The sequence below is a fragment of the Magnolia sinica genome, chromosome 15, assembly GCF_029962835.1.
Source record: "Magnolia sinica isolate HGM2019 chromosome 15, MsV1, whole genome shotgun sequence".
Classification (NCBI taxonomy): domain Eukaryota; kingdom Viridiplantae; phylum Streptophyta; class Magnoliopsida; order Magnoliales; family Magnoliaceae; genus Magnolia; species Magnolia sinica.
In genome coordinates, this window is record NC_080587.1 from 17210279 (window position 1) to 17226229 (window position 15951).

The 15951-nt window shown below is 38.7% G+C and overlaps 1 protein-coding gene across 1 annotated transcript; it reads left to right on the top strand.

Moving 5' to 3' along the window:
• Positions 1 to 219: 219 nt before the first annotated feature.
• On the top strand, positions 220 to 11850 carry LOC131226726 (nucleolar protein 56-like). Its single transcript, XM_058222399.1, has 9 exons — positions 220 to 546; positions 645 to 897; positions 3113 to 3327; positions 3421 to 3578; positions 4152 to 4339; positions 4415 to 4667; positions 8289 to 8437; positions 8557 to 8709; positions 11336 to 11850. The coding sequence occupies exons 2-9, from the start codon at positions 693 to 695 to the stop codon at positions 11632 to 11634; spliced, it is 1620 nt and encodes a 539-aa protein (XP_058078382.1). The 5' UTR covers positions 220 to 546; positions 645 to 692; the 3' UTR covers positions 11635 to 11850.
• Positions 11851 to 15951: the final 4101 nt, after the last annotated feature.

Sequence of the window (15951 nt, forward strand, 5' to 3'; positions counted from 1 at the left end):
TGATGTTTTTAATAGTAGGAATTTAGTTAAGATTGTTTCTTGTGGTGTGGCTCACTTGAGATTTGGATCAGCTTCATTTTTTGGATCACAAATTTAAATGAGCTTTCAATACGGATGGACGGTGTGGATGTAAGGAAAGTACGTCACTGTGGGCCCCACAGTTACGCATCCGAAACCGCCCTGCCAAACCGGCCCGTTCCGCGCATACGTAAAAGAAAAAAAAAAATGGAGGAGAAAAAATACAAAAGAAAAACAATTAGGGTTAGGGCTTCCCTTGCCAGAGCAGAGAGAGGGAAGGAGACGCTGAGAGAGAGAGAGAGAGGGGGGAAGGAGACGTTGGGTCAGAGCAGGTAGGTGCACTTTCAATGCAGCTGCGTTTCCACCGCCCTCTCCCAAATTCGAAATGGATAGCCGTTGCCTGTAAGAAAGTAACCTGTGACTTGAAAAACACCTAATTCCTCTGTTACATTTCTTGCAATCTTACCTGATAGAAAGTTACAGGTTGAGACTTTGTTACCTGTAACATTTCTCCCCAAAACACAAACTGTAAGAAAGTCACCTGTAACTTTCTTACATTTTACACAAGTTACAGGCATCCAAACGGCCCCTAATAAAATACCAATTTCCATGAACTCTCCTCCCAGAAATTTCTGATTTTCGTCACTTCTCGATCTCGATCCCTGCCTAGTTTGATGGCTCTGTACCTCCTCTTCGAATCGGCATCTGGTTTCTCTCTCTTCCACGTTCATGGCATTGACGAGATCGGGCAGAACACGGTAGCCGTCCGTAACTCGGTCCTCGACCTCACCCGGTTCGGGAAAGTCGTGAAACTGGCCGCATTTCAGCCCTTCTCCTCCGCTCTCGACGCTCTCAACCAATGCAACGCGGTCTCCGAAGGTGACATTACCACAGTTTTGATACTGCCATTTCAAGGGTTTTATTAATTCTTTTTATGCTGCAACACCATCTCTGTAGGTGATCCATTGCATATTTACTGCTGGCTATGTATTTTGCTTCAATGGTTCATTTGCATACTGAACAATCAGATAGCTAGTATTGTCTGACAGCTTAGGCTCACGTGATTATAGAAAAAAGGAAGAGTTAAATGATACTCAAGCTGCGTATGACGCTTGATACTCAGGCACTTAGAAATGGTACACGTGGCAGATAAGCTCAACTAAAACCGGCTAGATTGTGCAGCCCGCTGTCCCAACTCAGAATCCCAAGTTCAGATTGGTTGAGCAATCCTCACCTTTGATTCTTGGACTGTTGTTTGTGGAAATAGGGCTATTGGATATTTTTCATTTTTAACCGTCCAATAAATGTCCACCAATCAAATAGTCAGATAATTAAATAAGCTTAATTTTGTTTTATGATCCATATACAGTGGGTACTGTAATTTGGATGGTTCAATTTGACTACTTGTATGTCATGTTTGCAATTCCTAAATAATTTCTAGGGGCCTGCGTATCATCCATCCACTACACTTTACTAGAGTATGAAAGTTTTTCTCGAAAAGGAAAATGCTTGCCTCCCTTGCGTAGGTACCTGGGGGAGGGGGGAAATCCACCCCTTTTATCAGTTAGACCACCCCTCATTTGGTCTTGATGCCGAAGATCAGGCTGAGTTAACCTCACCCGGTTCAAAATTATACAAAAACCTCTAATATGGCCCACTTGATTTTTTGAATACTAGCATTTTGGGGTAATCCATTCATGGCAATCCTTTCATGCTGATGAGGCGCATCAGATGAATGGATTGGATGACATATAAACACCATGGAGGGCCCTACACAACTAATGGCAAATGTCCCATACCAACTGTTTCTTGTGGTGTGGCCTACTTGAGTCATTGGTCATTGTGATTTTTTGGATTGTAAGGTGAGATTGAGGCAGTGTACCTGATGGACAGTTTGGATCTCACGAAAGTTCCACCCATGTCATGCTCAAGCTGTAGGTAGCGAAGTGAGGTTACCGTTAAGTACATATGCGAGGTATGCTAGCACGGTTCATAGAAAAAGGTCTATGGTGGGGCCCACAGATGAACTGTATGGATTGATGGAGGATGAGTTCCCTACTTGAATGAGAACACTAGCGTAAGCAATCAGTACTGCTTGAATGGGCTGACCGATGCTTCTTTAGTTACTTCCGGTGTAAAACCACAAGGGTTTGGAGTTAAGTGGTGTTCTTTTTATGCATTTTTTAGTTTTCTTTTTTGGGATTCTCGGCAATGCGAAAGGAAGTCTTTTGAGCTTAATCATGAATTTTGTAGGTGTTCCTTATTGGTTTCCCTATTTGTGGTTTTGACAGTTAATTTTAGGAACCTAGTATGTATTTTAGGTCTTCTTTCATGCTTTTGCAGTGACTGAAGTTATGATGGATGCTATTGGCAAGCTTGCTAGTGCTTTGATGTTTTTTTAAAAGGTTTTTGGGCTTAGTTTTCCACTCCTTTACCAGTGATTTGGGGAATGGCTGGAGTTGAATCATGGGCTTTTTCATTTGTTAGGATTTTTGGCCTTTTAGGAAAATACATTCTAGAATCATTAGATAATGAACTGTTGGTACTAGGCCATCTTTGGCGATGAATCAACAATTCAAAGTGCTTTTCTTGCGTATTCTTGATGAACCAACATTTATATATTGATGTGGGATGATTGTATCCTTGGCCTTTTCAGGGGTTTTTGTATTTTGGGAATATGCATTCTAGGATCATTTTGGAACTGATCAATGTCTGCTTGGGGAATCATACACTCAGGTGCCAAGTTCATGAGATTCCCTAGAGCTGACCTGTGATTGGCAAAGTAAATGGGGCCTGCCCAAAAAGGAAAAAAGAGTGGCTGATGTCATGCTGGTGGGCCCTGCAGTATGTTGCCAATCATGGGACATATATGCAATGCTAACTTACATCATTCGTCTTTTTTCTCCTAAATTTGAGTGTCCTAATTTGTTTGTTAATCATCTTTTGAATTGAAATGTAGATAGACTATTTTATGAACTCAATGATTGAATTTGTATAAATTATTCTTTCGAGAGTTTTTTATGCTATTCAGGGGTGATTAATTGGTTTGGGAGCTTAAATATGATGCAAGACTTCTTATTCTTTGGAGTTACAGGACTTTTGACTGATGAATTGAGGAACTTCTTGGAGCTGAATCTTCCAAAAATCAAGGAAGGAAAGAAGCCTAAGTTCAGTCTGGGTGTCGCAGAGCCTAAAATTGGATCTCAGATTTCTGAACTGACCAAGATCCCTTGCCAAAGCAATGAGTTTGTCCTGGAAATCCTCCGTGGTGTACGGTTGCATTTCGAGAGGTTTATCAAGGACCTTAAGGTTTGCATAATTGTATCTGAGTTTGTTGTGGAAGATTTTATCCATTTGTTCTTCTAAAGTAACTATTTTTTTTTTCCCCCTATCTGTTTATAGCAAGCAGACTTAGAAAAAGCTCAGCTAGGTTTGGGGCATAGTTACAGTCGAGCAAAGGTCAAGTTCAATGTTAACCGGGTTGACAATATGGTTATTCAGGCCATTTTCCTTCTCGATACTCTTGACAAAGATATCAATTCCTTCTCCATGAGAGTCAGGTTTGTTGACATTCATTGTACTTTTTTGGAAGATATGTTAGATTATCTTTTCTTATATTATATCAATGCATTTTTTTGGAACAACTTCCATTTCGCTAGAGAAAAGGAAACATGTTAATCATTTACTGGACCATAATTTTCTCATCAATAATGTAGCCTGTTTATACACTATGAGTTGGATTTTTATGTTGTTAATGTCGGAGTGGAACTAGTGAAAACATTTTTTTATTAAAACAAAAAATTTGATATTCACGTCTTCTTCAATCACGTCCTGTTTACGTGGGAGAAAGCATTTTATATCTTCAAAGAAGAAGAAGAAGAAGAAGAAGGAGACACTTTGCATCGATGTAGAAACTAGTTTACTAGTTGTTAAACTTTAGTTGAGATGGTGTCAGGTTATGCCGTGAACCCATGACTGCAATGCTGTAATTAGGATTTAATGCCCCAAGTCAAGGTAGTAGGTTCTGAGAGACAGCAACCTTGTGCAACAGAATGTTGTATTTGATATTGCCATAATTTATTTATTTTTGAACCCATGTTTGAAACTCTCTTTGTTTTAACACCTTTGAGCAGAGAATGGTACTCTTGGCACTTCCCTGAACTAGCGAAGATTGTTAATGATAACTATCTCTATGCCAAAGTTGCAAAATTTGTGGAGAATAAGTCAGAGTTAACTGAGGACAAGATTCCAGGGTTAGAAGACATTCTTGGTGATGAGGAGAAAGCGAAGGAGATTGTTGAAGCAGCTAAAGCATCTATGGGTAGAGTTCATGAGACTAATTTCTTTTGCTAGCTCTATTCAATGTTCTATTGATCTTTTTCTGTTGCCTTTTCAGGTCAGGATTTGTCTCCGATTGACTTGATTAATGTCCAGCAATTTGCTCAGAGGGTAATGGACCTCTCTGAATACAGGAAGAAGCTCTACGAATATCTTGTCACAAAAATGAATGACATTGCACCAAATTTGGCTTCTCTGATTGGTGAAGTTGTTGGTGCCCGTTTGATTTCTCATGCTGGCAGTCTTACAAACCTAGCCAAGTGCCCTGCTTCTACACTTCAGATCCTTGGTGCTGAAAAAGCACTTTTCAGGTGCATGCTTCAGCATCTACTTGTGCCTTATCATTCATCATCGTCATTGTTGTTGTCATTCTTGTTGTTGTTGTTTTTCATGGTAGAGAAATAGAGCATAGAGAGGAGGAAAAAAACAAATAGGAGTGAGAGTACTATGAGATGCCCCTCTTGCTTTATTCATATTGATCGAGAAAGCTTTATGATAAAGCACTAACACATGGATTTAAGTAGCAATTTTAAAGTGTGACTCACCTAGCGATCGAAACCAGTACGACTCCCTGGCACACCCTGCTGATGGGAAGGATCTACCCGAACGTATGCACCTTCAATCTTAAGCACAAGAACACAAACAAATAGAAGAGAACAACTCAAGAGATTTGTTTCAATTTCCAGATGCCTCCACAGTACTCGTCTTAGGCCCTTATATAGGCTTTTGACATGTACATATAAGGAAAAACATAATGTCATCGGCAACCAATGACTTATTACAAATATGAAAAATAGATTAAAGAGATAAAAATGCATTACTACTAGATTATTCTTAGCTACCTGATTGATTTCACTAGCTACCTACCTAAATATGAGGCTTGGGCCTCCTTATTGATGGGCCAACTATTGGGCTTGGATTTAATGGGCCTAGCCCATGAATCGTGGCCCAAATAAGCCTTCATCGCTCACCCTGATTCGCTTTGACTCGATTCGCATTGGCGTGGTGAATCGTTTCTTTTCATACTGAAACTGATACAACTCCAAAAATAACTAGTCATATGGGACAATTTTTGAAACAATGCTTACACTCATCATCATCATCATCCCAACTAATTGGGGTCAACTACATGAATCCTTTTCCGCCCTTCCACTCTATCAAGGACAATAATTTCAGCTAGACCCACATAGGTTGTCAAGTCTTTTCTAACTACCTCCACTCACGTCCTTTTGGTCCTTCTCTTTGCCCTTTTAGAGCCTTCAACTTGTACCAACTCACTCATTCTGGCTGACATAGTTCTTGGTCTCCGTTGTACGACCAAAGCATCTAAGTCTACCTTCTCTCATCTTATTACCCGTTAGTGCTACTCATAAGTTCCTTCAAATGTGTTCATTTCTAATTCTATTCTTGTCTTGCCACTCATCCATCTCAACATCCTCATTTCAGCTACATTAATCCTATGAACATGTCCCTTAACCACCCAACATTCCATGCCATAAAGCATGGCTGGTCTTATAGCCATCCTATAAAAAATTCCTTTCAATTTGAATGGTACACGATGATCGTATAAAACTCTAGAGGCACATCTCCATTTCTTTCAGCCAACTTGAATTCTATGGACAACTTTCTTCTCAATCTATCCACTCATGAATTTCGACCCAAGATATCAGAAGTGGTCATTTTGGGAAACTTCTTGATCAACAATCTTTACCAATCCTTTGTTTTCACTCCTATTGTTACTGAAATTGCACACCATATATTTTGTTTTAGTCCGACTAATTTTAAATCCTTTAGATTCTAAAGCACATCTCTATAAGTCTAGATTTGTATTTACGCCCTCCCTCGTCTTGTCAATCAAAATTGTGTCATCTGCAAACAACATGCACCATGGGATCTCTTCTTGCAAATGACTCGTTAACTCGTCCATAACCAAATGCAAAAAGGTACTGGCTCAATGCACCCGCTAGTACAAGCCTATGATAATTGAGAACTCACTTGTCTCTCCACTAGTGGTCTTCCCATTTGTTACTACTCCCTCATATATTTATCCTTGATTATGTCAGTATATACTCTTAAAACTCATTTCTTTCGCAACACCCACCAAATCAATTTTCTAGGGGCCCTGTTGTAAGCTTTCTCTATGTCAACAAAAACCATGTGGCGATCCTTCTTCTCCCTATATTTCTCAATCAGTTGTCTAAGTACGAAGATAGCTTCAATGGTAGACCCCTCCGCATTAAACCCAAACTGATTGTTTGATACATTTGTCTCATGCCCTTAGTCTTTGTTTCAATCACACTTTCCTAAAGTTTCATAGTATGACTAATAAATTTAATACAATGATAGTTAATGCAGCTCCGCATGTCTCCTTTATTCTTATAAATAGGTACCACAATACTTCTCCATTCTTTTGGCATTTTCTTTAATCTTACAATCATGTTAAACAACTTTGTTAACCAAAATAACACTATAGCTCCCATACACTTCCAAACCTCTATTGGTAAACCATCTGCTCCAAGGGCCTTTTTCATCTTTCTCAAAGTTCTTTCTCTTCAAATATCCTATACCTATGAAAATATTTATGGACTCCGACGCCATTTGTTCCTTCTATTTTTATTCTCTCAAAGTGATTTTCATTTAACAAGTTCTAAGAATAGCTTTTCCACTTTTTATTGATCTCAATATGTTTGATTAATACCCTTTGTTCATTGCTCTTAATGCATCTAACATGATCCAAGTTCCTACCCTTCCCTTTTTTCATTTTTGTAAGTTCGAAGACATCTTTCTCACCATTTATTGTCCTCGATCTATTATCAAGACCATTATGAGCCTTAAAGTTTTGCCTCACTTACTTCTTTCTTAGCAATCTTTTGTCATTTCTATTTTATTCAATATTTTTGTTGTTTCTAGTCCCTTGTTGGGCTTTGAAATGTTAAAACTTCTCATTAATAGTTCTTTGTATATCGTCGTTCCACCAAAGCTTCCTTATATGATTGGATTTTCCTTCTAGATACTCGTAAAACATCTTTTGCCACTTCTCTAAGGGCTTGTTTGGTTTTCCAATTACAACGGTAAATGGTTGGAAATGTGTAATGATTACTTGCTCCTGTAAATGTATGGTGACATCACCTATATTTGACTGCAATGATGAGTTTGCTACCATTGTTTGTTTCATCCAAAAGTCATTATAAAATGGTAGTTTTATAATTGTAAAAATGAAATGATTATAATTTCTTTTACTTGTTTTCATTCTGAGTGTATTTGACTATCGATTTACAAGCCACAATTTGTTTAAACAAACACCTTGAAATGATAATGATAGTTCATTAACTTTGCATTACATAGAACATTGGAAAACCAAAAATGCTGTAATGCACTCATCTTATTCCGCATAACATCTTTCCTTGACATTCCCCTTTCCTTCATCCATCAACTTATTTTTCAATAGCACTGTTCTCTCTCCTTTTAAATTCCTAATGCTTACCCTTAACTCAAAAGGCTAATGGTACACACGGGTGTACACACCCTTGTGTACATGCACAAACACATGCTTCTACAATTATTGTTGTTGCTGCTGCTATTGGTGGTGGTGCTGGTGCTGGTGGTATTGTTGGTTTGTTGTCACTGTTGCTATTGATGGTGGCAGTGGTTTTAGGATGGCGAAAATGACAATGTTTGCTCCCATTTTGCCTTTCCAAAAAAAAAATTGTTCACTCTCATTTTATTTCTACATTCTCTCTCTTTTTTTTAAAAATAAAATAAAATCAGTATGGGCCCTATAATCGTGTTGTTTAAATGAGATATTGTGACTATTGGCCCAATTAGAGCCACAAACATTTGTTTTTTCAATGAATTGCCCGTCGTGAAAGCTTATCCCCATTTTTATTATTAGAATATTGACAAATTGAATTGTTGTTATCATTTGTCTTCAGGGCATTGAAAACCCGAGGGAACACCCCAAAATATGGCCTTATTTTTCATTCTTCTTTTATTGGCCGAGCATCTGCACGGAACAAGGGCCGTTTAGCTCGTTACCTTGCAAATAAGTGTTCCATTGCATCTCGCATTGACTGTTTCTCAGGTTAGATTTTCCTCAGTCTTAACTAATTTATCATGGGTTATTCCTTGTACTATTCTTCCTGTCTGGTGATCTCTTGAAAAAAAAAGTCCCATCTGCTGGTAATATTTTCTTGTGTGTAGAGACGAATACCACCGTTTTTGGGGAAAAGCTTCGTGAACAGGTGGAGGAGAGGCTGGATTTTTATGACAAGGGCGTTGCCCCACGCAAGAACCTGGATGTGATGAAACTGGCTATTGATAGTGCATTAAACAAAGACTCACAAGAGAATCAAGGTAATGGCTTTTTTCCCCAATGCCATACCATTGCATTTGTCTCATGTGGATTAAATAGCTTGCTACTATGTCCACAAACGTAGACCACCTGTAAATCACTTGAATGCTGTACCATTCCAAACTCACATATTCAAATTTCAAATTAGCTCACTGGTCGAAATTAGCTTTCTACCTTTTAACCCATGCAGGATTCATAGTGCCTTACAAATTAAGCATACTTCGGTGATTGCAAATTTCCATGCTCTGGAAAGTTCTATTACTTGCAAACAACCATTTATCTTGTAGTTGCAGATGTTGAGCTTTATATATATATATAAATAAAAATGATTTTTATTTTTTGAAAATTGACACGGACTTAACAAATCAGTAATTCAATCCTCGTACATGCTTGATTTCATGTTTAGAGTGCAACATTGCAAGCAATTTGGGAGAAATTGGGCAAATTTTTAATTTTTCTAATTTTTCCCAAATCAAACCACCTACACTCAAATTTCGAAATTATAGTGCAAGTGATGATCATTTCATCAAATACTCCTAAATACTTACACTCAAATTTCGAAATTAGAGTGCAAGTGATGATCATTTCATCAAATACTCCTAAATACTTAGAAATTAGTCTCAATTGACAGCTGGTTGAAGGAAAAATTCAAAAAAAAAAAAGAAAAAGAAAAAACATGGAGAACATGAAGACCAATGGATATCGAAATCAAAGCTCCAACTCCATGACTTTTCATACAAAACATGAAGAACCAATGGATTTGTAACCATTTGACACTAATTCAACATAATTTCAAAAAAAAAAAAAAAGGATTGGAAATTGAAAATGCTCACTGGATCGAACATGTAGGATATATCGGCACTACCGGTTAGGGCTAACGTGACTCAATCCAGGTTTGAAATTGGCTTGACCCGAACTCGACTCGGTACCAAGTCCAGCATGCTTGAATCGATTTGAGTTCAGGTCTAGCCTAGACTAATCCGGACCGAGTCCAACCTGCTCAAAAGTACCGAGTTGGCACCGATTCGGAGAGAGAGAGAGGTGATGGTGGTGGGTGGTTGCCAGGTATGGTAGAGGAGGATGGAGGGAGAGAGAGTTTGGGATTGGGTCGGGTTCGGGGTTGTGGTCGGGTGCGTTGTGTATTGTTAAAGATACTTAAAAACTAGGGTTTTTAATTTACATATATATATATATATATATATACCCGAATCTGAGTCGAGTCAGTTTCAGATCCAGTCGAGTCGGGTCAAGTTACTAGGTAACTCGAACTTGACTCAGCTTGAGTTAGGATTGGGCGAATCCTACTTGGTTCAGACCAACTTACCCATTCGGTTCAGTTTGAATTGGGTCCAAACGAGTTGGCCGAGTTGAGTCATCCTGTACCCAGCTCTAATTTACATTAAAAAAACAAATGGATGGGAATGCAAAATCACTCACTGATGAAAATTGGCCCCAAATTCGCAAAAATCTTGATTCCGGTTTGAAATATCTGCCTTCTCCCAAAAGATTTGAAGGTTGGATTGAAACCCACCCACAATGTGTTTAGAATCAAGGAAAATGATGAAAAAAATAATTTTGAAGAGTTTTTCACAAGAGGCAGCAGAGTTTCTGTCGGTGTTGACCAATATTGTTGATACCAAAGACTTTTTGAAAGGAGAAATTGCCGATATTTCGTGATATTTTGCAATATCGGCTATACACAACTATACTTAGCGATACATTGTGATACGCAGGATTTTCTATACTCCACAGGTTTTGCACAGTTGATGTGTGATCCCAATAATATCGGCTGATATTATCAGTATTGCAAACATTGCCAATCGGTATTCTGATTTGTTCACATGCAAACAAGATTCTTGTCGACATAATATGGATTCTATATGGCTCCCACCAGTTACCATCTTTATATGCTTCTGATAAGATTCATTATTTGCTGTCTAGTTCATAGCATTAATGGGGGCCTTGTATGATCTCAACCCTAGAATATGCAGTGCCCTCAGGTTTTCGGTTTGTAGAGTGAGCCCATGGTGCAGGGGGTGTCTTTGACCTGATGGGCCCCGCGGCCCCGCCAATAAGTGGTATCAACCCTGACCGAAAATCCCTTAAGATTAGAAAGATCCTAGCCGACCAAATTTTGGCCTTTCTTGAGATGGATGTGGACCGGTGCTGTATTCTTTTAGACATGTGATCTAACTAAAGCTACGCCCTTGATACAGTGGATTACCGGAAAAGGATTCATGTAGCTGAACCCAATTACTTGGGAAACGACTTAGATGATGATGATGTTCAGGCCACCAATATCAGTGTTAGGGTTGTCCTCGAGGAGCTATTTTGTCCATAGCCCGTCCACTTTTGAGGCCTATCAGATCGTCATTATAAATCACCGAACCATGGGCCTACCATTTGTAAACACCAAAAATCTGGGGATATTAAAGTCCCCTGATAATCAGTTACTAAAGATTACTGTGCGGCCACTACAGAAAGCGGTGCATCCTTAATTTTTGAAGATTTTTCTTGCCTACCCTTCTTTTATTTCTTTCAAGTAAAGGTCCTCTCTTCAAATTTAGGTGAAGCATGTATGTATATGGTGGTTTGATTTGTCCAGTATTTGATATAAAATGCATGCAGATGGAGAAGAAAACAAGATGGATACAGATGGACCTACAGAAGTTTCGGCAAAGAAAAGTAAGAAAAAGAAAGCCAAAAGTGAGGGTGCAGATGGAGTATCTGTGGCAGAGGATAAACTGGCCGAGGTTGCAGAAGGAGATGCTCCCATTGAGCCTGAGACTGAGAAGAAGAAGAAGAAGAAAGAGAAGCGCAAGTTGGCAGAGGAGCTGGTTCCTGAAATTCCTAATGGCACAAATGGATTAGATTCTGAACAGAATGGCACAGCTAAGAAGAAGAAAAAGAAGAAGGGCGGCCGCTAATGGTGACGAGCTCCAAACTGCGAGCAAGGTGAAGAAAAGTGGAGACAATGAGTGAGTTTTGTGAGTTTTTTGTCCCGAGATCTTTTGTTGTGGCCTGCTTGGCGCAACGGTTACTCTGTTGCATTTTTCCGGAATCTTGGAAGGAGTTTTATAATTTAATCAATATGTTTTTACTATTTATGTTTTGGTAGATTCAATCCTATAGTTTCTTTGCTATATGTGTTTGCCTTGTTGTTTTCATTTATCTGTGAATTTGCATGTTTGAATTTGGTAATTTCTGATGGCTGTCATGAGGTGTTATAGGTTTGTTCTATTATTCTACACACCCACACATGCATCTGTAGCATTCTTTTTATAGCCATCTGATGAGTAGTCAGATGAATAAATCCATCTTTAGCTTTATTTTTCATAGCCAAACTGTTTTCCCAGCCATGGATTGGAATGGGTACTTTTTTTTTTGTTGTTAGCTTGTTAGGACACCCCATTGTCAGTTCACACTTCACTGTTAGCCACTCCCACTAGGGAATTGATACCAAGACCTCAATGTTGAAACGAGGTATCTTTCACTCAGTGATTGGAATGGTTACTTGACGCGTATCCAAATGATCCATGATGCCCTGTGAGGGGTGAATGCTACACTCTACACTATTCTCTATTTAAAACATTGGTGTATACCAACCAAACGTGCATCTGGTGCATTCCTCGATCAGCCCAATCCAATGGTCTGGTGGGCCCCACCATTTTTATGTTTTTTGCCCAGTTTTAGTTATTTTCCGTGGTGCATCCAAGATTGGATTGTGAACGAGTAACTCAGTACGCTTTTATCCTACTGAATAAACTACTGTTGAACCCAAAAATGAAGCATATCCAAAGCTCAAGTGGACCACACCGAAGGAAACAGTAGGAATAATGATTTCCACCGTTGAAACCTTCCTAGTGCCCACAATGATATTTATTTGTCATCCAACCTGTTCATAAGATCACACAGACATGGATGAAGGGAAACAGAAATATCAGCTTGATCCAAAACTTCTGTGGCTCCCAAGAATTTTTCAAAGGCAGACGTTCCAATCACACTGTTTCCTGTGGTGTGGTCCACTTGAGCATTGGATATGCTTCATTTTGGAGTTCAAGCCATAAAATTATCTGTTAAAATGGATGGACTGAGTGGATAAAATACATAGGTGACGGTGGGCCCCAAAGAGTAACTCAGCATGCAATCCGCTTGAGATGCAGCCCACTTTATAGTATTGACTAATACACGGTGAATTGTATGCATGAGCAAAGCAGTGAATGTAATACCCCCACCACTGGCGGCAAAGAGAATATATCGAGTTGGTTGATTGGACCATTTTTTATTTGTAAATGATATTGACAGGTCTTTTTATAGGTGATTGATAGGATATGCTTAGAATCGTCCTATTCTTTGTGAATCTTTTTTCCTTGTTAAGCCATGAAACGTATGCCAGACTAAATGGAAGGTCTGGATCAATCCTTGGATGGTTCCCCAACATCCTCGTTTCTCTTGTTGACCGTCTATTTGGAGGTCACAAATTGGAAGAGTTTGTGATTATACTGTCGAGGAGATTTCTTGGACATTGTCCATCCATTAGACAGATGAATGGTCCATTTTGCTGAAACGTGGACCCTACCAACTCTTTAAAAAAAAAAATAAATAATAATAATAATAGTAAATTGAAAACGATTAGACTACTCTCTCAGTTGAGAGAGGATCACGTAATTTTTTTTTTTTTTTGTTTATGGCTTTGAGACTGCTATCTTCTTAGTTCCGTCCAGAAAGGATTTAAAAACACTGGCCCATCTGGGTTCACGTTCGAATCCCTGACATCAAATGGATATTGGTTTCCCACCATTGTAAGATCAAAGCCGTCCATCAGGTGGCCACCTTGCTAAATAAATAAAAATCAACCATTCCTGTTGATCAGGCGGGCCTTGGTTTATTGAAATTTATGAATAGCTGAGAAAAACTAAGGCCCAGCTTTCCGTAAGTCCTTCATCTGTTTCTAACGTTGTAGATTAGGTGACAAGTGGGCAAGAGACCAGATTGCCTGCAATGAGAAGCTAAGTGGGGCACACTGTCATGTTTGTGTCAAATCCACCCCGTCCATCCATTTTTCCAGATCATGCTAGGACATGGGCCCAAAAATGAGGCAGATCCAGAACTCAAATGGGCAGCACGACAGGAAACATTGAACATTGAACATCCACCGTTAAAACATTCATGGGGCCACAGAATTTTTGGATAGGGTAATATTTTGTGTGTTTTCAGTCCATCCCCGTGGGAATGACCTTATGAACAGTATGGATGGCGTATAAACATCACGGTGGGCCCCACCTAGCTTCCTGATGTAGAAGTTCCCAGGAAAGGCTTTTTCTCAGGCAATCCACGTCCCGTAGGCAAGCCTGTTGTGTGGGCCAGCGATCTGCACGGACAGCTTGGGTCTTATACACATATGAAGTTGGCACGAGCAGAGAAATGCCTAATAATGCCCTAGATCTTCCTGATCTTGTTTTAATGATGCCACTTCAAATTGCTTGTGGTTGAAACTTGAAAGGACAGGACAGGATTGTAGAAGAAATTTGGGATCAATGTCCCTTTTGAGAAAGCTAAAATGAGGATGTTTGATTTTGTTTTGCCTTCAAATCTCTACTTAGATGGGACCCATCAATCAATCTTCATTTGCCCATCAGGTGAGACATGGATGCCCTGACCCAACAAAAATAAAATAAAATAAAAATCAGGATGGTCCATTTACCAGGTGGACCATGTGAAATAAGCAAATGGAAGGATAAAATAGAGTTGCCCAAGTTCTTTCAAGTAGTCCATAATTTAATAATTTGTGGCCCACCTGATATGATATTTGGGCCATGGCATTTATGCATTGGATGCTTTTCCACAGGTGCAATTACCTAAATGTCATCAAATTTTTATTTTTATTTTTCAAGAAGTGAAGTTGAGAATTCTGGGGCCCACTAGGTATATGCATGAAATATTCAATCCGTCCAACAGATGCACCCCATCCTAATAATCAAACCCCCCCAAAATCTGAAGGATCCAATAATAAAGTAGCCAAACCACATAATAGATCAATATGGACCAACCCAACGTAGCCTATCTGATGATTTGTTATCAAATCCAGACTCACATAAAACATGTTCATGCCACATGGGCCCCACAATTTGCACTTTTAAAAGGACATTTTGGTAATTTCCCTCTTCAGTAAGTACCTCACTGAATTTATTCCTCGAGGCAGAATTTGATAAAATTGAATTCCCAAAGGAGTTTTTTGGTAAAAATCCTTCCTTGAAAATATAAAGGAAAAAAAAAAAAAAAATCAAAACAGGAAAAATGGGCCCCACATGATGAAATGCACAGTTCCTCCTATCTGCATATTGCAGGAATGGGGGCCATTCATTTGTCCGGTCTTGATGGATGCATACGGTTTTTCTATTTGCATTTTGGGCTCCAATTCTCCTGTGAAAGCTGTTGTGACTAAGGGTTAAAACGGGCATGATTGATTCCATTGTGACAAATATCACCAACATCTTCAAAATCTCACATTATTTTCTCGGAAATTTGATTAAATGGTTTTTAGAGATTTTTGCTGCATGATTCTTTGGAAGTTTTCATTTTACTATATGGTGCCTTATGGGAAGGACATTACCAAAATACCCTTAATTAGCTTTTTTTTTTTTTTTTTTCTTTAAAAAGTGTGGTCCGGAATTATATGATTCACATGCCATGTGTTTGATGTCTAATCTGTTGAATGTATATACCTCACCATAATGATCGGATAAAGCAAAAATCTTGCTAATTGAATCATGTGATTGTGAAAACATTAAATTGAGATAATTTTCGGGGCCTACCTTGATTTATGTTGTGACCCATCTGATAACTAGATTGTCCAGATTTTTTTGTTTATTTGATCATCATGGTCGTTTGCACTTGGGGGATGGATTGGATGTTATACACATACCATGTGAGCTGGCCCACAATTCTTGACTTTGTCACTTTTTAAAAAAAGAAAAAATTATAAAAAGTATTTTGATCATTTTACCTTGGAAAAGCACTTCTCCACAAATGTTGGATTAGTTAAGGCACTGTTTGGCAAAATAATTTTACATTAAAAAATATATTTAATTTAATAATATAAATAAGTCATTTTCCATATGCTGATATGATGTAGAATATGTTACAAATATACTCTTAGCATGGTTGGACCAAAAAATGGTGGACCGTAAATTGATCATAACTTTTGATCGGGTATCGTTATAATGCACTTGACCAAGTATCAA

What these genes read in the sequence shown, in the direction of transcription:
- LOC131226726 (XM_058222399.1), top strand. Translation starts at nt 693, where the DNA reads ATGGCTCTGTACCTCCTCTTCGAATCGGCATCTGGTTTCTCTCTCTTC. An exon ending in GGTTTATCAAGGACCTTAAG is followed by an intron (nt 3,328 to 3,420) that starts GTTTGCATAATT and finishes ATCTGTTTATAG; the next exon opens with CAAGCAGACTTAGAAAAAGC. An exon ending in GCTGAAAAAGCACTTTTCAG is followed by an intron (nt 4,668 to 8,288) that starts GTGCATGCTTCA and finishes ATTTGTCTTCAG; the next exon opens with GGCATTGAAAACCCGAGGGA.